This window comes from Lissotriton vulgaris, chromosome 7 (assembly GCF_964263255.1).
Source record: "Lissotriton vulgaris chromosome 7, aLisVul1.2, whole genome shotgun sequence".
Classification (NCBI taxonomy): Eukaryota; Metazoa; Chordata; class Amphibia; order Caudata; family Salamandridae; genus Lissotriton; species Lissotriton vulgaris.
The window spans coordinates 1,054,154,100-1,054,177,111 of record NC_141695.1 but is presented as its reverse complement, the minus strand read 5'-3'; the positions used below and the strand labels follow the sequence as shown (position 1 = coordinate 1,054,177,111).

Sequence of the window (23,012 nt, the reverse complement as noted above, 5' to 3'; positions counted from 1 at the left end):
TCCGCACTAGGACATTCAGGTCCTTATGTAAATGAGCTAAAAGTGTACTAGAACCTCCTGCAAACCGTATTTTAAAAGGATGGACCAAATACGGGATCTGTTGACAAAATCGAAGTTCGATGTAAGGTCCGTAAAAGCCAGGTAAATAGGGGATTCTTTAGCTATTGTATACCTTCCTACAAAATGCAGCTGCCCATCTCCTCTTAAATATTCCAAGCTTTCAGTCAGTTTTCCAGGCAATAGTTGATCTTCACTGGGTGCCAGAAAGGAAATAGGCAGCTTTCAAGGTCCTCTGCATTGCTCATAAAGAAGTGCATGACTTAGGCACGGAATTTTTGAAGTCTAGATTTCATTGGTAGAATGTTTCAATCTACCATCTCCAAGAATATAGAGATACCCAAATCTACAGGGCTCTTTGTGGTGGTAGAAGTTTCTTCTCATCTCATCGACCGGAGAAATATGGAACAGATTACCTCTGCACTTAAAATCTCAGTCTAACCTGACTCACTTCAGGAAATCGCCCAAAACCTGGTTGTTTACAAACTAACAGTTCCAGCAGAATTCCAATCCAGCCTAGTCAGTTCACTAGCTCTAAAACGCCCCTGGCCATATGCGCTCTTTATACAATTTTCATTAATTCACCACATGTCAAGTCAAGTCAAGTCAAGATTTTTTATTGTATATGATTTCTTAAAATCATTACAATATACATGTTTTTTGATAAAAGAAAAGTGTTATACTCAAAGTTCCATTAAATACTCAATTTCACCACATATTAAAGCTGCTTAAGATAGTTGACAGTAGAGGCTCACTGCATCACATTAGCATAATTAGAGCGGAAAAGTCCCACTTACTCTCTGTAAATTGATAATAAAGAACAACACCTTATGAGCTTTTTCTCTCCAGTGGTAAAGGAAAAGACTAGCAGTCAGGTAGAACTGTATGTTCCCCTGTGACGAGTCCCCTCCACTTTACATAGCGCAGAGAGAGCAGGTTGGGGGATCTTTGAGCAGGTGTACTCCCTGTTACTGAGAAACCCTTCCTTTATGTAAACAAAAGTCGTTTTGGGGGCCTGGGGTGTGGCAGAAGCCTGTCTTGAAGTCTGGGTCATGGGGTTATTTTGTTCCAGGCAAACAGAGTATTGTGAAATGAGCATCATTTCTAGAAACTTTCCTATGCATGAGAGGTCAGCATGTGGTCTGAAGTTTGCCGGTTTATCCTGTCCCAGTGCCATTGTTTTTATTAGTTATGGTTTGCTTAAGATCTTGCAGGACTACAAACGCAGTGAGAGGTGCATGGATGGATGTATGGAGTTACAGAAGAGGCCAACAATCATGATGGACAACTGCACGATGAAGAGTTGTGCATGATTGCAAAAGACCATGGGCCTGATTATGAGTTCCATGTAATATTCCAACCCATGCGTAAACTCCTGTATATGCATGGGTTGAAATTACGAGGTTTTTTAACACCGATAATTATCATGTACGTTAAATAACTCAGCAAACACAAGGAGATGATGGACGGAGCATTGAAACTTTTCAGACACTCACCCCCAGTCACAGATCTTGGTTGACTCCATCATCGTTCTTTAGCTCACTTTGCGACTCCAGTTCAGACATAGCTATATGCAAATCAGTCTTGACCCTGTGCCTCATGGGAACAGTCCAGCATGAACTGCCAAGCCCTGTCTTCCCTGGACTTGAAACAAGCCTCCTGGGATCGGTTTCGGGCTGATGAGGGCTAACAGCCCTCATCAGCCAGGCTAGCTTGAATCCAGTGGCAAAATGAGCAAGGGACCCACGTCTGGGCATACCCTGCCAACTTAGGGCGAACAAAGCAAACACAAGGAGCTAATGGACGGAGCACTGAAACTTCTCAGACACTTGGCTTGATGTTCGAGATGTTCAGATGGAAACCTGGATGTCATTGTTTAGCCTTTAGACACTTCTTGTCCCGTATTCTCTGCCTTACTAAAGATGGACTGGCAGATGAGTAGAAAGCAGAGAGAGCAGGAAATAGCGGGGGCCTTAAAATGTAATTTTGTCTCAAGTTTTATTCACTGCTGTAAGTTTTGGCCTACGATAAAAATCTTATATAGTAGTCAGAATTTTGAATTGTTGTGACTTTTATTAGATTTATATATTTGTCCTGCAAAAAAAAACTTGTTCTCATTGGTTGTTTCCCGAGTACAATGAACAATCGGCCACAAGCGGGTATTTTACCTAGCCTGGGGTGGGTTGGGGGGATTACCTCAAAGGCATCTGCTGTCTTATTCGGTTTTTAAATGTACGCACTTTCTCAGGATACCAGGGAAGGTGTGGTTGGGGCCCATTGACTGCTGCGCGGGTCAGCTGGATCACCTAGGCAGGCGGCATGAGCACACAAAGGGGTATTTAGACAAGAGTCTCCTTGACTCGACATTGCTTCCTAATTTGCTTTGCCCCTGCCACTTGTCAACCGACCCCTGCTGGGCCCAGCCTCAAGTTTTATTTTCCCACCTGTGGGCCTTATTTTGAGGGAGTAGATAAATGTATGACTGTTTCTCTGTTTCAATGTGTTTTTGTATTTTCTACTTTAAATTAAGTTTATTGTATTTTGTTGCGGGGACAGAGTCATGTTTAGCAACAAAGCAGGTAGACACCTTGGCACTGGAAACAAATGCAGATGAAATCTGGATAGATTTGGCTTTAAACATTTAGTTCAAATCAGGGCAGACATACTACAGTGCGTAGGGCAGTAACAGAGATGTGTGCTACAGCGATTGTTCTTAGCCCTCTGGGGTACTCTATTGTACTGCCTTGAGGTTGTTAGGCGTTGCTGATTGCACCAGGGATTAAGACATGGGTACTCACAAACTTTTTCTCGGGGCTAAATTTACAGTGTGGTTTGTGTCAGAGGGCCGCACCGGTGGGGGCGGGGTCAGTGGGGGAGGGGGCGAGGCTAGAGCAACAAAAAAAACTGTGACCATGTGGTTGAACACAGGTCCCTGCAGCGAACGCCTTCGTCCACTGAGCCACCAGACCGGCATACACACACATCTCTCTCTCTCTCTCAACCTCTCTCAACCTCTCTCTCCCTTTCTCAACCTCTCTCCCTCCCTCTCTCCCTCCCTCTCCCTATATCTCCCTCTGTCTCACTCCCCCTCACTCCCTCTCTCTCCCTCCCTGACTCCCTCTGTCTTGCTCACTCTGACTGTCTCACTCCCTCTCTCTCTCTCTCTGTCTCCCTCTCTCTCTGTCTCCCTCTCTCTCTGTCTCTCTCTCTCTCCCTCTCTCTCCTTCCCTCTCCCTCTCGGTCTCCCTCTCTCTCCTTCCCTCTCCCTCTATGTCTCTCTCACTCTGTCTCCGCGGGCCGTACTATGAGTACCTCTGGGTTAAGATATGCCCCGGTTGCTAAAAGGGCCAGCAGGGTGGGCCCCGCCTCCTGCTCTGTGCAAGCAGAAGCAAGCAGCCTCCCTCTCTTCACCTAAGCCAATGACAAGGCTGCAATGGCAGCGTTGTGATTGGCAAGAACGCTGTCCTTACAGGTGTCTATGGCGAGGCCGTTTTCTTCATGCAGGCTGCGCAGCAGCCTACATGAAGAAAACAGAAAGTACTATGACTGCCCTGGGGCCGACCAAACAGTCAGCGCCCATAACATTGGGCTAGCCACTCCTCCCTGACCTGCATACCCGCCCACACCCAAGTAGGCACACTCTTCTTCTGCTTTCTCACAGTGCGAGAAGCAGTAACCTAAAATGGTATGAACATAACTGGGGGCGGCTCCTCCATGTGGGCGTTGGAGAGTTGCCCAACTCCTTTCTCGCAGTGCCAGAAGCAGAAATGTAAAATGGTATTTATACAATTTTATGTTTCTGCTTCTCGCACTGCGAGAAAGCAGTGGGGTGACTATCCTACACCCACATGGAGAAGCCGCCCCCAGTTATGTTCATTTGTAGAGTGCACCCATCACCCGTGAAAGTGCCCTGGTGCTTGAGCTGTTGTCTCAGCATGTGCTGCTCGAAGAGTTATTCAAAGAGCCAGGTCTTTCAGCTTTGTGTGAAACACAAGAAGTGAGGAGGAGGCACTGATGTGTTGCGGGGTTTTTTCTCCATGTTTTGTGTGTGATGTACAAGAATGGGAGCTCTCCTACCCTCCTTTTGTGAATGTGGCAGTGGCAGTGAGAGTGAGGCATTGAGAGTGAGGCTGATTATAGGTGTCTTTCCAGTTGGTGTAAGTGGATGTGGTTGTTCTTTGGGAGCCATTTGAAGATTTTCACAGCATACGTAGGATGTAGAAGCAGGTGGAGCTCATTGCATTGGCTTGTGCAGTCATGTTTAGCTTGTTGTCCAGGATGGTCCCCAAATTTCCAGAGTAAATGATGGGTGTTAGTGTTGGTCCAAACTCTGTCAACCACTATTGGCATGCCAATGGGAGATTATGTTCTAAAGACCACTACTTCTGTCGTATCTGCGTTGAGCTTCAAGCAGTGTTTCTCGTCTGTTCTTCTACCATGGTCATGCAGTTGGTGAAGTTGGTTCAGGTGATATTTGTTTTGTCTGTCAGGAAGAGGATGAGTTGGGTGTTGTTGACATAGGAGATGATGGTGTTGTCTTGTAAATGAATGATGTCGGTGGGTGGTGTCATGGTAAAGGTTGAACAGGGTTGGGCTGAAGTACAATCCCTGGGGGTCCACTCAGATTAGATTCTTGGTTTCCAATGTGAAGGGTGGTAGATTGAAACTTTGGGTTCTTCCCATGATGAAGGAGCAGATCCATTTGATGACAGGTTCTTGGATACCAACCTCCTGGAGTCTAATGATGAGTGAGTGGTAGGAAGCTGTGTCAAATGCTGCATCAGGGCCGCTGTTTTCCCATGGTCCAGAATGCTTCTGAGGTCATCTGTGGATGTGATGACTACTGATTCTGTGCTATGGCTCTTTGTGAATCCTGATTGGGTGTTGTCCAGTAGGTGGTATAGCTTGAGGTGGCTAGTTAGTTGCTAGTTGATGGCCTTCTCTATCACTTTGGCTAATCAGGGGAGCAGGGAAAGGGGGCAGAAGTTGCCCATTTGGTTTGGGTTGGCCGATGGTTTTTTGAGGAGAACATTAACCGATAAGTGCTTCCGGTCTTCCAGAAATGTGACAGAGTTGATGGAGGTGTTGATGATGTGTATGAGAGCAGTGATAATAGGTGAAGCACCAAAGTTGAAGACGTAGGCATAGGTCTGATGTCCCCTGACTGGACAGTCTCCATGATAGGTGTTGCTTATTTTCTGGTGAGTGTTTTCCATCTGGTTTGGTGGACAGCTTGTTTGGTGATGGACAGGTTGACGAAAAGCTCTATAGGTCTATTTGGTGAGCGAAGTTGCTGTAGAAATTCATTACTTTGCTTTGGAAGAACTTGGATAGGCTGTCTCAGAGTTCTTGGGAGGGGGTGATGCTGTTCAAGGAGTCCATGGGAGTGATGAAATCCCTGATGATCAATAACATTTCCTTGCTGCTGTTGAAGCTATTTTCGATGTGTTCAGCTAGCGCTTTTTTCTTGGAGTATCTCACATGTTGATAGTAGCGCCTGAATGCCACTTTGAAGTTGGTTCTGACAATGGTTTTGTAGCTGGCTTTCCATTTTCTTTCTAGCTGCTTGCAGTGTTGTTTGGAGTCTCAAAGGTCCTCTGTTTAGTAGCCGGCTTGCTTGTTAAGTTTTTATTTGCTTGTTGGTTTTGATGGGTGGGAGAGAGTCTGTGTAGTTCTTGATCCAATTTTTGAGGTTGATGATGTCCTCGTTAAGGTTGTCTGTGGGGTTGGGTTGGTCTGTGCTGAGGGTGTAGAGGCAGCTAGCTTCTAAGATTTTGCCCCACCTGCGGTGGGTCAGCAGGCGTAAGTGGGGGTGTTGGCTTGTGGTGTGTTGATATGGAAATGTATTACGGAGTGGTCAGTCCATATGAGGGGTGAGGTCACTGGTCATAAAGATGGGGTCCTTTAGGTGTCTGGGTTTTGGTTCAGTGACGATCCTAGTTCGTCCAATGTTTAGGCTTTTGAGGAGGTCTATCTTGAAGAGGTCAATTTTGTCATCCAGGTTGAAGTTGGGGTCACTGAGGTTTATGAAGGCTTTGGATTCGATGGTGATGTGATGTGATGTGACGTGACATTTGTATAGCGCACTATCGCTCCAAGGAGCATCTTGTCGCATTGGCTCAAACCAGCTGCAAGATGGCCCACAGCTGTACTGTCCACCGAGGTAATGATCTTCACACTAATGCTTTGCAAGCTGGATCCGAGAGACAGTATATCCAGGTCTTGAGGGGTTTCCTAAAAGCTTGTTCTGATGTAATCTGCCGCAAATGATAAGGGAGTTTGTTCCATACCCTAACGCCAATCATAGCCAGGGATTTACCTCCCTTCGAGGAGAGTCTAAATTTAGGAACAATAAGTAGATTGGCAGTGGTGGATCTAAGGTTTCGGGAGGAATGGTATTGTGCAAAGATTTTCCGGATGTATATCGGGCCCTGCATATGAAAGGCCCTAAAAGTAATAATTAGGACCTTAAACAAAATGCGTTTGTGAATGGGAAGCCAATGAAGGGCATCTAAGGCAGCCGTGGCAGAAGACTTCCTGAGCCATCTAAGTACCAGGCGGGCGGTAGCATGCTGGACCATCTGAAGCCTGTGAAGGGCCGCTTTGTTCAACCCTGCATACAAGCTGTTACAGTAGTCCAGTCTTGATTTAATCAACGCTACCGCCACTGTGCGCCTGGCTGCCAGGGGAAGCAGATCAAAAAATGTCCTCAGGCCCTTTATGATGTTAAAACAGGTGCCTGCTACCACTCCTGCTTGCTGTTTACATGATAGGGTATCATCAAACTTGATCCCTAAGTTTCGTGCTGCCGTAATTGTGCTTGGAGGGGCTTCCGCATCCTCTGGCCACCATTTCTGAGGGGAGAATGAATTGTTAAGTCTAAAAGATAGAATTTCTGTTTTACCGGAATTACACTTCAGGTGGTTATCTCTCATCCATGCAAATGTCACTGATAGACAGTTTTTAAGGTTTTGTTCTGCGTTCGCCATATCCTTATCAAGGACTAGGACCAACTGTGTATCATCGGCATATGCAATCGTGCTGATATCAAAGGACGAGATTAGCTTGATCAGGGGGGCCATATAAAGATTGAAGAGCGTTGGGCTCAAGCTTGAGCCCTGTGGTACCCCTGTCTTCAATACCTTTTCTCCTGAACAGAAATGTCCTAAAGTGGTTATTTGACGTTTCTGCGTCAGAAAGTTCTTAAGCCACTCCAATACAGTTCCTGCTATGCCAGCTGTAGCCAGGTGATCTAAAAGGATAGCATGGGACACCGTATCAAAGGCTGCAGATAAATCTAAAAGGATCAGGACAGCCTTCTTGCCCTGATCCATAGCAGCTCGTATAGTTTCAGTTGTGAACAAAAGGGCCGACTCAGTGGAATGCTGGGCTCTAAAGCCCGCTTGATTCATATGAAGTATATTGTTTCCTTCCAAGAATCCAGTGAGCTGCCTGTTTACAAATGTTTCCGCCAGTTTGCAAAGTACTGGAAGGAGTGATATAGGGCGCAGGTTGGACAGAGTCGTGGAGTCTTGTATTTGCTTCTTCTGGAGCAGTTTTACAGCTGCAAGTTTCCATTGTGATGGAATCTCGGCTGATAGGAGTGACGAATTAATAATCGAATTTGTAACAGGGTTTGCCTCCTCTATCATGTCTTTTAACAACACAGGGGGACACGGGTCAAAAGGAGAACCTGACTTAATTAAGGATGGTCAGAGGCAAAATGAAGTCAGTGATGTAGCTTGGGATGGTGGTTCACAGTCCTGGTGGTTGGTGGGTGAGGGTTCCATTTAGGTTGAAATTGTGGGAGATTTGCAGCTTGAAATGCAGATGTTCCATTAATGAGGTGGTGTCCACCATGGTCGTTGAGCATTTGATGGAGTCTTTGTAGATGACTGCAAGACCTCCTCCTGGCTTGTGAAGGTGATCTTGATATGAAATCTTGTAGCCTGTTGAGATTCCTGTAGGTGTGGCGCCGCGGCTAGGGCGACTGACTCCGGAATCTGGGAATCACGGTTCGAAACCCGGCTCCAGCGACAGATTAGCCCAGCACCATGTGACTCTGGGCAATAGTTTGCTTAATCTTCCCAATGGCCCCCAGCGCCTAGAGACCCTTACGGGTGATTGTGCGCTTTACAAATGTGGATTATTATTATTATTATGTTGGGTGCAGATGGGGAGTTGAGCCAGGTTTCCTAGAGGAAGAGGACCTCCAGTGTATTGCTGCTCAGCAGATCCCAGATTTCGGTTGTGTGCTTGCTGAGCGAGTGGTTGTTGAGTAGCATGCATGTGAGTGAATGTTGGGGGTGAAGGTTTGCTGTTGCATGTAGTATTATATGGGGCATTAAAGGTGTTGCTGTGGGTTGTGTGGGTTGTTTGCTCCAGCAGAAATGGCAGTGGGTGCAGGTGAAAGCTCCTACAGTGGTTTGTGACATGACACAGCAGCATCAGGAGAAGAGATGTCCTGGGTCGAGCGATCAAAGGAGTGCTGCTGTGTATCCCTGAGGGGTGGTTGGGCCTGGGATTGTGGCATTGGGTGCGATCTACACACAGAGGGGTGCAGATGGGCTTTGGTGCACCTTTGGCAAATCAGCTGCAATGACACACAGCAGCTGCCATTAAGTAGGTCCTAGAAGGGGGAATGGTCGCAGGCTGTAGGTGAGGCTACCTGAGCATAGTACGAAGACACAGGGGGAAGAAGCAGGTGAGGAGTAGGGAGATGGAAAATGGCATGGTAGTAGGAGGGGAGAGCAACAGAGGAGAGGTTAAGGCATGAAACTGGGTGAAAATGGAGAAAGGTGCTAAAAGGGGCAAATGCACATGTCCACCTTATTGCTATTGCTTATCATTATTATTATTATGTTTGTGTGTTATAGAGCGCAAACTTGACCCGTGAGGGTATAACATGTGTGCTGAGGATTTTTGTTGTATATTTGTTAGTTGGCTTAGGCCACTAGGTTTGGGGAGGTCAGTAGTTCTCCTCACCTTGCAGCCCCGTAACTAAGACAGACAACTAAATACCTAACAATTGTGTTATTTCTCCTGAGTGGAGCCTCCTTTCCGTATATCAGATACCACTGTCCATTACGTGCTTACATACTTTTCATACAGGTACGAAAACTGAGATTTGCTGCTTTTTGTATTACAGAATGAAGCTAACACAATTGGCACTGCTACACATTACATAAATAGTTATGCACTAGGGCAAAAATTGAGAAAATGAATAGAGTTGATGTTTTGTGTGTTCTTAATAAAAATAACAGAAAATCTATAGTGTATTCATTTTTAAACATGAAAAAGGAAACTACGTTGATTATGAATTATGTTAAAGCATAATCTCTTAATAATCTCTTAAAGCATCATAAATACTGCAAAATTAGCTTGCTTAGTTTCTTTACTAATGGATATTCACTAATGATATCTTTTCCTTTGTTAAAACCAAATTATTTAACATAAAATAATTTGCAATCAAATTATGAAAATGTTTCGCAAACTATTTACCTCATTTTTGCAACGGTGAAAAACACATTTGTGCTATATGGAATAGAGTACACTCTAAGCATTTCTCTATTTCACCAACAAGACAGCTGTGCAAACGAGCACTTGCGCTGTTTGTTGTGCACCAGTGCCCAGTGAATGTCGATAAGGCCCCAGGACGCCCAGTGTGTTGGAAGAGCTGTGTTATGGGCAACAGAGCTGGAACCTGCTGGCCCATCACTTTCCTGCTTGTACGTTTCTGTTTCTGTTTCTTTTGTTTCTTGGGTCAGTCCTCCCCAGTTGTGAGTCATTGCCAGGATATAAAAAAAGGGAATCTACCAGTTGTAAATAGTACACGCTCTATAGGTTTTGTGACATAAATTTGGGCAGGGGATGGAGGGGTGATGAAATGTGTACTTGTGAGAAAGGAGAGTTGTAGCAAAAACAGTTCGTTCTGCTCTGTTGCACGCGGTAATGTCCCTCACTGGAGCAAAGAAGGCTTCCTGTTGGAGCAGAACTAAGGGGCATATTATCAAGAACCACGTTAAAATTATTGCTGGTTTAGAGGCAAAAAACTGTTGCTAAAACGTCGATAAAGGGCTTGATAATATGCCCTGGAGAATTCCCATAGAAGCCCATATTCACACCAGAACATGGACTTCTATTGGAATTCTCAAGTGCATATTATCAAGCCCATTATCGCCGTTTTAGCGGCAGTTTTCTGCCGCTAAACCGACGATTATTTTTAACGTCGTTCTTGATAATATGCCCCCAGGGTTCTTATGCATGAGGCCTGTCTCTGTCTGAAGTGGACTAGTGGGTTAAAAACCATGGATTGGCATGTGGCCAAAGCTACTGCCAGTGGCTGAGACTTTTTCAACCATTCCACCCAGGGTGCTTTCTCTAGAGCTCATCCACAGCTCATTCTCTGAAGCCGAGAATTCATAGTACCTCCTAGGCCCTGATTATTGGTAGTCACAGAGATGGTCAGAGCGCTTTTATTGTCATTATTAGCGTTCGTAGTGTTTACAGAATGATTGCTGCTCTCTGTACTGCATCTAGTATCATTTAGTAGGAGTACTCTTGTTAAAAATATATATCTCTTCAGATGTTGTTCTGGATGTATATATCTGAAGGCTACATCATTGCTAATATTACCAGTCCAGTACTATCATTTTAGTACCCGTGTGTGCGCGCCCCTTGTAAGTGGTGAGTCTGTGAGTTTGAGCAAAATGTGTGTTTGGACGAGGGGCAGTTGTAAACCTGAAAGTCACGTTCATATTCACTGCATTTTATGCCTGTGTCTGGAGACAATATTATAAGAAAACAAAAAAACTCCTTCTCCTGAGTTTGGCAATGGATTTGTAATGCTAAATTCCCATAGGGGGCGTTTACACAAGTGGGAGGGACTCAATCTTTGCGTGGGTTACCAAATTTACACCATTGTATTTGTCAGATCAATAATAACATGAAAATATTGCAAACACAAACTTAAAATTTTCATTCATTTATTTTAAGATGATTTAAAAACAACAACACATTATTTCATCAAAACAATCTTATGCACATTCATATTGGCTGTTGACCAGCTATATTTAAAAACTCCACTTTCTAAAATATGCTATTAAGTATAGTTACATAAATCTAAGTATACATCATATTTATTAGACATAGAGAACAAACTGTCGACACGGCTTTTCGGTGCCTCAAACAATCTTGCACCTTCTTCAGGACTTGTTCAAGAACAGCGACGGGTAGCTCCCAGAGGCGTCCTTCTAACCCTTTAAGATACCAAGAAAAAAGGACCGGATTGAAGTTGGTTCATTTTTTTATCTACCTGAAGGAACATCCAGTAAAACTAACACCTAAGAATAAACAAGAAGACAAACAAAATGTCCCTATGATAGCATAAGAGCTGAAGACAACCTGCTCCAAAGACCGTTAAGGGAGTGCCAGGAAGGAAATACAAACCTGGCCCATATTACCGGTGTCTTACAAAGCAAGTTGAGGACGCATCATCCTAGCGATAAGGACATAACACGCTAGATATAATTTTAATGAACAAGTCCTGAAGAAGGTGCAAGATTGTTTGAGGCACCGAAACACCGCGTTGACAGATTGTTCTCTATGTCTAATAAATATGATGTATACTTAGATTTACGTAACTAAACTTAATAGCATATTTTAGAAAGTGGAGTTTTTAAATATAGCTGGTCAACAGCCAATACGAATGTGCATAAGATTGTTTTGATGAAATAATGTGTTGTTGTTTTTAAATCATCTTAAAATAAATTAATGAAAATTTTAAGTTTGTGTTTGCAATATTTTCATGTTATTATTGATCTGACAAATACAATGGTGTAAATTTGGTAACCCACGCAAAGATTGAGTCCCTCCCACTTGTGTAAACGCCCCCTATGGGAATTTAGCATTACAAATCCATTGCCAAACTCAGGAGAAGGAGTTTTTTGTTTTATTATGATTGTTGACCCAATCTTTTCCTGTCAAAAGGGGAGCTCCCTCTTTATTATTAACATTGGAGACAATATTACACATTCCTGTGTGGCTTGGAGTATTTAAAATAGAGCATTTGAGTGTGTGTCCATCCTGTAGTTCGCCGGTTGAATCGGTGCTTTTCAGTGACTTTTTACCGTGTGTTGCAATGGGATGTCTTGCCTGAAATTGATGACAATGAAGTTGACGTGATTCTGGTGCCTCTGAGGACTGCGTTACAAGCCGGTATTGAGAGCACATGTATATATATATATATATATATATATATATATATATATATATATATATATATATATATATATATATATATATATATAGAGAGAGAGAGACACCCAGAGGAGTGCCTTCAGCCGTCATGGACTAGCATGGGGGGGCCTTATTAACTCCCCCAGCCCCTGCGCCAAGCGAGGTGTGTTTGGGGGTCACGTTCACGCCCTCGGTCTGTCATGTGCCGCTTTTGAGTGCTCAGTGCCCGCAGGTGACCGGTCACACCCCGGGAGAGGGGGGGGGGGATTACTGAGGCGTCTGTGGCCAGAGACCGACTCATAGCGAAGCAAAGATTCCCAGGAGGAACTGCGGGTCAAAGGCAGAGCTCGGGGTGACCGTCGCGGACAACTGCATCTGTCGTCTTTTACTGGAGGAAACAACAGACAAGTCTGCTCAGATGTGCAGAGAATTTGACGATAAAAAGGAATAGGACTCCAGTAGAGGTGCGTTAATCCCACCCACCTCAGCTGAAGCGCACTGTGACATACACTTCTGTCCCATGCACCAAAGAGCTCCATGTGCAAGACACTGCCCTGCTGGCAATGTGCATCAATCACACTGTCCGCACCCACCCGGTGATCCAAGCGGATACCAGCGGAGGGAAGGCACTGGCCGGGGGTCTGAGGAAGCGCCCTGAAGAAGACCACTGCGCCCGGAAAGGGAAGTGGATAGAGGCCCTGGCCCCAGGCAATGCACACACTCTTTTTACACTGGTATGTCACCCGACCAGCCGTACTGAGGGTGGCGAATCGGATTACTTAACATCTTTCTATGTAAAAAGGCCTAAACAGCCGTCAAACTTTTCCAGTCTCCCCTTGTTGTTGCACAGATTCATGATATCAATCAATCAATGCATTTCTAGAGCGCGCTACATACCCGTGAGGGTCTCAAGGTGCTGTGGGGGGGGGGGGGTTGGGGAGGGGGCTACTGATTGAAGAGCCAGGTCTTGAGAAGTCTTCTGAAGGCCAGCATGTCATGATACTGCTTTAAGCTTTTCTGCAACCCACCCTTGTTCATACAGAGACCCGGGAAGATCGAGTCGGACTTTCCTACAACCTGCCTCTGCTTTTGGAGACATCCGGAAAGATAAGGACGAACTTTCCCACAATCCGCCTTTGTTCGTCATGAGATAAGTTGTGCATTTGAGGAGCTTTCGTCCAACTTTTCTACAATGTGCCCTTTATCTGGTGGACAGGTTCCCAGAGCTTTGCCTCTGCTAAACCTGCCCTCCATCTGTCCTTGTACTTGTGGAGCTAATCGGATAGCTGTTGTCTGGCTCCTCAACCCGCCCTTGTTCATGAGGAGATGAGCTGAGCATTTGAGGAGTTTTTCTCGGATTGTCCCACAATCCGCTGTTCGTGTTGGGGACATGTAAGCAGAGAGGCGCCTCTCACTAATCCTGCGCAAACTGTCCTTGTTTAGCTATTCGGATAACTGTTGTCTGGCTCCTCAACCCGACCTTGTTCATGAGGAGAAGAGCTGAGCATTTGAGGAGTTCTCCTCGGATTGTCCCACAACCCGCTGTTCGTTTTGCGAACATGTTAGCAGAGCGGCGCCTCTCACTAATCCTTTGCAACCTGTCCTTGTTCTTGTGTAGCTATTCGGATAGCTGTTGTCTGACTACTCAACCCGCCCCTGTTTTTGAGGAGATGAGCTGAGCATTTGAGGAATTTTCTTCAGACTGTCCCACAACCCACCGTTCATGTTGCTGACACGTTCGCAGAACATGGGCCTCTTGCTAAAGGTATGCAATCTGCCCTTGTTCTTGCAGAGCTATTCGGATAGCTGTTGCCTGGTTTTTCCTCAACCCGCCCTTGTTCATGGGAGATGAGCTGAGCGTTTTTGAGGCGCTCTCGTCGGACTGTCCCACAACCCGCCGTTTATGGTGCGGACATGTTCGCTGAGCGGCGCCTCTGGCTAATCCTTTGCAATCTGTCCTTGTTCTTGTGTAGCTATTCGGATAGCTGTTGTCTGGCTTTTCATTAACCCACCCACGGTTTTGAGGAGACGAGCTGAGCGTTTTTGAGGAGCTGTCGTCAGACTATCCCACAACCGGCCGTTCATGTTGCGACATGTTCGCAGAGCTGCGCTCCTCGCTACACCTTTGCAATCTGCCAAAGTACTTACGGAGCTCTTCGGACAACTCTGCCCGACTTTTGCGCAACCCGCCCTTGTTCTTGCGGAAACGAGTTACACCTTGAAAACCTCTGTCACTTTAGTCTGTAGCCCCTTCTTTTAGGTTCCCATGAACATCTACCGGAGCTTTGTGAGCACCTTACTTTTGCCCGTCGGTGCAAAGCGTTAATATGTGTATCCTTATCCGAATAGTGACGAAAATGGTTACTTGGAGGTAGTGTTCAAAATAAAAATCTGACGTGTTAGATCCTGTATGTAAACATGCGTTTGTAAACACCTGAAGCTAGGACTCAACTAGAGCATGTGAGCAAATTACGGCATTGGGGCAGTACCTTTCGTGGATATACACCCCCTCAAAAATACATCCTTGGTGTCTCCTGTCCGAACATGCTGATGTCACAAAAGACGCATAGAGGGGCGCTATATAATGCTTTATAGGTAGTGTGTGTGTGTGTGTGTGTGTGTGTGTTTATTCATCTTAACATCAAACTTGAAAACTCCTATAAACCTGAAAACTGAGCGTCTCTCACATCAAGGACCTCAGGCCTAAACACATGGTCAGACACACCCAACAGAGCCTGAGGTAAGAGGGGAAGTTCACACCTCAAAGGCGTTTTAAGTTACTTCATCTCACACCAGTGATTCAAGGGAGCGCCCCGCTCTCTAGTGATATACTCGAGTTCACACCGCATACTTAACGCACACAATCCATACATCACAGTGATGCATTAGTTCACCTGACCATGGACTCAAGTTAGTGCATGTCTCAGTTTTGATCCAAGACAGCTCATATCTCAGCAGCAATTCAAGAGATTCCACACATCACTGGTGAAGTAGAGCGCAAGCGAGTTCATGTCTCATCAGTGGTGCAGGGACATCACAACTCACATGTGAAGCAGGGAGTTCACACGTCGACGAGGCAGTGAGTTCCTACCTCTTCATAGTTGCGGGAAGTTCACAACTCACTGAGGAGCCATGCAGGCTCACTATTGAGACATGGGTTGTATCCTCACCAGTGAGGCATTACATTCACACCTCACATGTGAAGTAGGGTGGTTATACCTCGTCACAAAGACAATTAGTTGACAGCTCACTAATGCAGAAGGCAGGGCACACCTCACTATAGAGGCCTGGGGTTCACGCCTTACCAATGAAGCAGGGAGCTCCCACCTCACCAGTGAGTACGAGAGTTCACACCTCCCACGTAAGGCGGGAAGCTGACGCCTCATTAGTGTACTCGGCTTTGCACACTTCACTACAGAGGCAAGGAGTTCACACCTCACCAATGCGTTACAGAGTTCCCACCTCCCATGTGAGGCGAGCAGCTGACGCCTCACTATTAATGAAGAAGTAATTGCACACTTCTCTACAGAGGCAAGGAGTTCACACCTCACCAGTTAAAGAGTTCATAACTCCTATGTAAGGGGGTGGGGGGTGGGGGGTAAGCTGACGCCTCACTAGTGAACAAGACATTGCACACTTCATTCCAAAGGCAAGTAGTTCACACCTCACCAGTGAGTTAGAGAGTTCACACCTCCCACGTAAGGCGGGAAGCTAATGCCTCACTAGTGAACAAGTCATTGCACACTTCCCTACAGAGGCAAGGAGTTCACACCTCATCAGTGCGTTGCGGAGTTCACACCTCCCACGTAAGGCGGGCAACTGATGCCTCACTAGTAAACAAGGCATTGCACACTTCCCTACAGAGGCAAGGAACTCATACCTGACACCTCACTATTGAGTTCACACCCCACAGATGAAAAACACGTCACCAGTGTGTCTCTGCCTAAAGAGCCTTCCAGGGGCACTCCCCCGGCTCCCAGAGGAGGATTACGTGACTGCAAGTTCGAACTAATTTCCACATCCTTGAGACAAGTTGTGTTATTGTTTAATGCTGATGTTGACAGGTTTGCTCTGCCTCGGGAGCAGAGGGAAGGCTGGGAGCTCGGGCAGGTCACGGGAACAGCAAACTGAGGCGCAGAAGTGTCCGCTGCAGTGCTACCGTAACTGGATGCAATGCAAATGGCTCGCATTTGACATGCAAATAAAGTAGCTGTTGCACTGAGGAGCGGTGTCAAGTCCTACGTGCTGACATCACACGCTGTAACGCTGCCTCTTGCGGGCTACCCGACCATGAGTATGTAACACAAATATGTACGGGGCTGTACCTTTACAGCTCACCCGAAAGGCCACCGTACACTGGAGGCCACACAGGAGGTTTGTGAACGGCGCATACGTCATGGGATGCCTGCTTTCGGAGCGTGTGTATGCATACATCCACACCTGCAAACAAAACCATGCCGGCATTTGCATTTGTTATTTTGATGTTTACGTTTGAGATCAATTTGTGGGCACATTCTACCACAATAATGGTAACTGTAAATGTGTCACGGAAACAATCTACACACAGGTACCACATGGGCACAGATGAGGCTGTGTTGTATTTATTTATTGAAGCACACCATTACATTTGTTGTAGACACGGACGCAGTTAATGTGACCGACAAAAGGAAGGAAAGGGGGAACTAAACATTAATTTTGGAGAACAATATGGCCCCTTCTTGAGATCTGCCTACGGTCTTGTTCTGCCCCTTGAATTAATGCTATTATTACTGCCCACAGTATACAGAATGATTTCTTTGTTTGCGCAGAGCAGCAGACGCTTCACCTTTAGAGCGCGTGTTTCTGTCTCCGCATTTTAATTTGACAAATGCTCAAAATGTGGGTGCGTAGATATAAAAATCACACACACAAATTCACAACAACAAAATCCCAGTCAAAGATTAGTTATGATTCAGCAAATCTAAGCCCAGAAAAATCCCGAATTTGACCAGTTATGCTTATCAACGCTCATCTGAGGTCGGCCACCCTTCGTGCTTTGCTCCCAGAAGTCAGCGTTTGCGGTGCTATTGTCAAAGTGGCGCACTAATCATGGTGGGCAGTGTAAGCGTTGTTTTTCAGTACACCCCCTAACTGGGAAACATGCAAACGTCGGAGTTGATTTGGCTAGCTGTGGTTATTTCAGTGAATCCCTATTTGTTTATGATGCACGTTATTCACATGTCATGTGCCCGCTCGGTGCTGCACACAGGCAGGGGGCAGAACAGTCAAGCGTATGACGTCACAATAGTCATACCCATACATAACATAAAATGACAACATTTAAAAACAACACATACTTAAACTACTGAATAAAACTGCAGTCATCCTTATCGTGTCCATAGTGTTAAGAATAATATGGCATGTAATCTCATCTATAACAGTATTTACAACATTTATAATTGCATATATTGCATTAAGGGTGAAGTAATGCGCATTCTATTTTGTGTGTGAGTTACGAGTTCTACGGCTGTTGTGCGAGTTATGGATCACGGAGTTAACCATCATTTGTGAATTTTCGGTTTACATTTGCAACTGTGTTTTATACGTGACTTTCTTTTAACACACGCTAATGTCTTATAACTTCACTTTAGCCTAGGGCTGTTCAAAGATATGTATAGTTACTCCTGCTGATCTGATAGTACAGCATTGACCACCTCCCCTCATATTTTGAAATGTATCTATCCTCAGTCAAACACATTGGTCCATCCAAAAATCTTGTATAGAAAAATAAGTGCCATAAAATATTAAAGTTTGTGCCCGTAAAACATGTGCACACTCTGTACGATTAATGTTTAAAGTCTCAGTGGATTAGCAATGCAATTCAGGTGTTCTGGTGGCAAAATAAAATTTGAGGTCAAACTAACAGGCGGTTTCATTGGACTATACACGTTATCCATTTTGTATGTTTATATCATATATATTTCAATGCAGTTGTTATGATTTTTTCTATATATATATATAAAAATATTTTTTGAAAGCACTTAATTAAATACAGGACTATATGATTCGTTTACCTACCCTGAAAAGAAAGGCAACTGTTAAATATGTTTGGATCTAGCCAGGTGAGTGTCGCTTCTCTCACCACATGTGCTTGGCTGTTTGGTGTATTCATCTGCCTCCCTTTGAGTGATTGATTTCTAATGCTGAGGGACTACTTTGCATCACACACTGCACTGAATCATCAGACATTAACATTGTTAGCCCACAGATGCTTGTATAAAGAAAGTTATTAGTTTTGCTTTTTCACTACATCGGGCTTTCTAAAGGTTTAGTCAGGGCTCAAACTGCAAGTCAGGCTATCTGGCTTTGCCAATGCTTGTTAACGTGTGTGTCTGCAAGATACAGCTAAAAACCTGCCCTGGTTTTAAATAGAAAGTTCAGGTTTCATTTGTTTTTAAACAAAGGGCACTGGTGAAGCACAACAGTGTGGCTTTAGGCTGTCATTATTTAAGTTCAATGTCTGACTTAGTGACTACGAAGCGTGAAGAAGGAAACCAGGCTTAGTTCAGGCTTCCCATTGAATGAAAGCCGCGATTCGCCGTAATGACGTCACGCCCAAGCATTTCGAAAAATAATTCATGGTTAGAACAGCATCCCTTCAAAATATGGGGTTTCAAAACATTGCTTTTTGAGCAACAGGCGCAGGTAAACGTGTTATTTACGAGGTATGTGTATAGTATATATTCAGATGCTCTGGGGTGATATGACAGTTATCAGTTCTTAATGGGGGGGGGGGGGCTGGTGGACGGGGGAAGACTCGCGAGAATCCAATGTATCATGGTTCCACATCTCTTCCTCATCAATGTTCATTCACAGTTTGACACCGTGAGCGGATCAGAAGATATGGGTAATGCCATGCTGTTTTGTCGTGTGCGGTGCTTATAAACAAAGTCATTTAACCATAACTAGGATTCATGGGGTTAAATCCATTAATTGAATTGAAAACCCGCAGCCTCAATAATGTGACTCTAAGCAGAGCGGCCTTCCATTGTAATGTTATTGTGACATGCATTATGTGAGACAGCAAACCTTATTTTCTCATGTAAGTTACACTGTACTATGGTAATAACATGGAATTTAACATTTGCACTGTGAGGATAATAGTGTGAATGTGTTTTTCAGTATATTCATTAGTACACTTGCTCTAAATAACAAGTGTTATAGGCCCACATGTATTTTTCGCTGGCATGAGATTAATATAAGAATACGGGGTCGCCAATAACAAGTGGCCATTAATAAAGGAAATGCTATTAGAAGCAGCTTTCATTACTGAATAGACAGATAGATAGACAGGCAGGCAGGAAGACAGACAGACAGACAGACAGACAGACAGACAGACAGATAGATAGATAGATAGACAGATAGATAGATAGATAGATAGATAGATAGATAGATAGATAGATAGATAGATAGATAGATAGATAGATAGATAGATAGATAGATAGATAGGTAGGTAGGTAGATAGACAGGCAGGCAGGCAGGCAGGCAGACAGACAGACAGACAGACAGACAGACAGACAGACAGACAGACAGATAGATAGATAGATAGATAGATAGATAGATAGAAAGATAGATAGATAGATAGATAGATAGATAGAAAGATAGATAGATAGATAGATAGATAGATAGATAGATAGATAGATAGATAGATAGATAGATAGATAGATAGATAGATAGATAGATAGATAGATAGATAGATAGATAGATAGATAGATAGATAGGTTTTATAGTTAGCTAGTGAAAAATAATTGTCATTCGTTGTTTCCCTAAAATGCGTAAAACGTGATGTCGTGAGATTTCATCTTGTGTTTACTGAAGATGGGTTTGTCAGCTGTGCCTGATTTCTCCAAGCGTCCTGGTGACGTGGGACTGTCTGGTTAGAGTTTCTGACTATTGTACACAATGACGTACGTGTTTGGTGAACTGCGCATAAATATTTACACTGGGCAGGCTGCTCGACCCCAATACAGCTCCGTGCAGCACACACTCCAGCTTCCCGACCCTCCCCGGGGGTGTGCACCGAGGAGGGGGCAGCAGAGCTTTACAGCATATCCCCCCGCGCTGTCCCCTGCAGGAGGCCTTTGTACAGACAGGTTACCGGGGGAAGACACGCGGAGTGGGCTCTTGGGGGTCCTTCCTTACATGGGCAGTGAGGTGGACCACGGGGAGCTGGGCACTGTTTTTTTAAGCCGGACTATCATACCACATGCAGCCTTAGAGCTCGCACATGACTGCGGGAAGCTTCCCAAACCCTCCAAACAGGCAGTTGTAGAAGTCGTGCAGGCCTAAGCACTCAGAAGACCAGGATTGGGTTACTGTTCCTTTAAGGGAACTTTCAACCAGGGTATTGTGGAGACACATTGAGAGCTCCCCCGTTTCTGTCCCTCTCAGGGTAGTGGTAACAACAGAGGTCCGACAGGACAGGGTTTACCTGGTTTTACGCGCTCCGGGGACGCTATTCCTTTAAGAGAGACTCTCGAGCAGAGTAGGCGCCCTAACATCGTCCATAATGCGAGACGCTCCCGAAGTCATCTCGGTTACACACGTGTTGTGTCATAGTGCCAGCAGCGGGGCCTGACGGGCCATTTATTGCACCGGGCACCTCCCGGTGGGTCGGACCCCGTGGTGGCCAGTCCTGAAAAACACAGAGCTGCTCTGCTGTCTCCGTCACTTACCGGCTCTCCGGTGTTACCTGCAGCAGACAAGGTGGCTTTTACATAGAGAAATGGAGCGAGAGGGCAGTAGAAAGCGATCAGAGTGGGGGGAAAGAAAGCGAAGGAGAGAGAGAATGGATAACTTGACGGAGGGAAATGGAGAGGTTGTACGATGAGGAAGGAGACGGATTGGTTTGAGTATTTTTGCTGGGGCTGGGTTTGGTGGCCCCACTCCAGCCCTGGCCAGCAGGGTGGGCTTCAGCAGGACTGAGATCGGACACTGTCTCTTTAAGAGGGGCTCTGCTGGCAGCCCGGAGCTCGTCCCTGTCTGCGAGGCGCTCCCCAGCCCCCGGAGGGGCAGCAGGCCGCTCCCAGGGCGCAGCCACTCATTCTAGACGGGGAGGTTTTCACCTTGAGTGGGAGGAGCCCTCCTTAACTACAGGCGTCGGAGGGAGCGGGCGGACAGTGCACAGCTGAGCACGGCGCCCGGACTCGCAGCCGTGCCAGCCGCCTCCTGCCCTCAGCCGGTGGAGCCTAGGGGGCAGCAGGAGGGCAGGGGCCACTCAGGAGGGCAGGGGCCACTCAGGAGGGCAGGGACCCGGGGCCACTGTCTGCGAGGGGGGTCTGGATGCCAGGGGGTGGATGCTGCTGTCCGCGGAGCCCGCCCCGCACTAAAGCCCTCTCCTCATGGATTCTTTCAAAGGTGGCATGAACCTGGAGCGGCTCCCCGATGGCCTGCGGCCGCCGCCGCCTGCGCACGACCTGGCGGCCTCCTTCCACCTGCAGAGGCCGGCCGAGCCCCGGGAGGCTGCGGACAACTCGGCCAGCGAGTCCTCAGACCCGGAGGTGGCAGGTAAGGAGTGTTGTGGGAAGGGGGGGTGGGGGGTGGCACCTGGTGTCCGGCCTGTGGGGGTGTACAGCGCCCGATGTCTGGCGAGAGGTGGGCACGTAAGGAGTGTTAGGGTGGGGGAGGGGCGGGTGACATTTGGGGTCTGCCCTGTAGTGGTGTACAGCAGCACCCGATGTCTTGCGGGGAGGTGTGCACATAAGAAGTGTTGAGGTGGGGGGAGGGGCGTGTGACACCTGGTGTCTGGCCTGTGGGGTGTACAGTACCCGATGTCTGGCAGGCAGATGGGCAGGTAGCAGCGGTGCACGGGGCCAGCAGTGAGTGCTTTCTTGGGGTTGCCACTGGGAGGGAGTGCGTGCTCCCTGGAGTGTCCCTCTCTAACCCCGGGATGACCCGCTTCTAAACTTCAGGACAGGGCGCGCTTCCTCCTCTCTGTACAGGGGTCACCGTCTCCACAAGACTTCTCCGCCTTCTGCCCGCCCGCCGCATACTCAACTAATATCACATTTCTTCCTACGTCTGCAGTGAGTGCTCCCTAAATCTGCTTCGAAACAGAGCGCTTTAATCTGCTACTTTCGCTTTCGCAAAGTTGAAATATTACTGCAACTGCATACACTGCAGCCGAAAACAGCACAGTGCATAAATACATTTTAAACGCATCAGTTCAAAATAACATTTCACCTAACTTCGAATAACATTTTAAGGGTTCTCTGTGTAAACCCTTGAACTGCTCTGCTGTAAACACTGGATTTGAAATAACAACTAGCCCAACGTTGATGCAATTTAACTGTTCGACGTTTAAATCTTGAAGCATTTCATATTTGTTCTGTTAATCACAGCATTTAAAAAAAACTCTCGTGACTAGCTTTTAAAGATTTGCGGAACATTTTCTAATGAATCTCAAATTATACTCCATATACAGAAGTCTAATCATCTCACATGCATTTCAGAGGTTAGTGGAATAAATCTGAAAGACTCACACATATGTTCTGCTTAGGAAAGACAAATTTAAAAATCATAGCATTTAAAACATTTTAATGGCTTGCTGAATATCTGTTGATGCCTATTCCGGCCCCCGCTCTACCTGAAGATGTGGGCTCGCTCGCCACCACAACGCTGCTACTTTAAGCACAATTCTTTTTCTGTGTGGAGCATATCAAAAAGGCAGAGTTCATAGA

The 23,012-nt window shown here is 45.9% G+C and overlaps 1 protein-coding gene across 1 annotated transcript in view; it reads left to right on the top strand.

Annotated features, from left to right (window-relative positions):
• The window catches only part of PITX1 (paired like homeodomain 1), a 110,190-nt gene that overhangs the window by 50,981 nt on the left and 36,197 nt on the right, over positions 1-23,012 (top strand). The window contains exon 2 of the mRNA XM_086931504.1: positions 21,691-21,840. Within this exon, the coding sequence (XP_086787630.1) occupies positions 21,691-21,840 (150 nt within the window). The remainder of the gene's footprint in view (positions 1-21,690; positions 21,841-23,012) is intronic.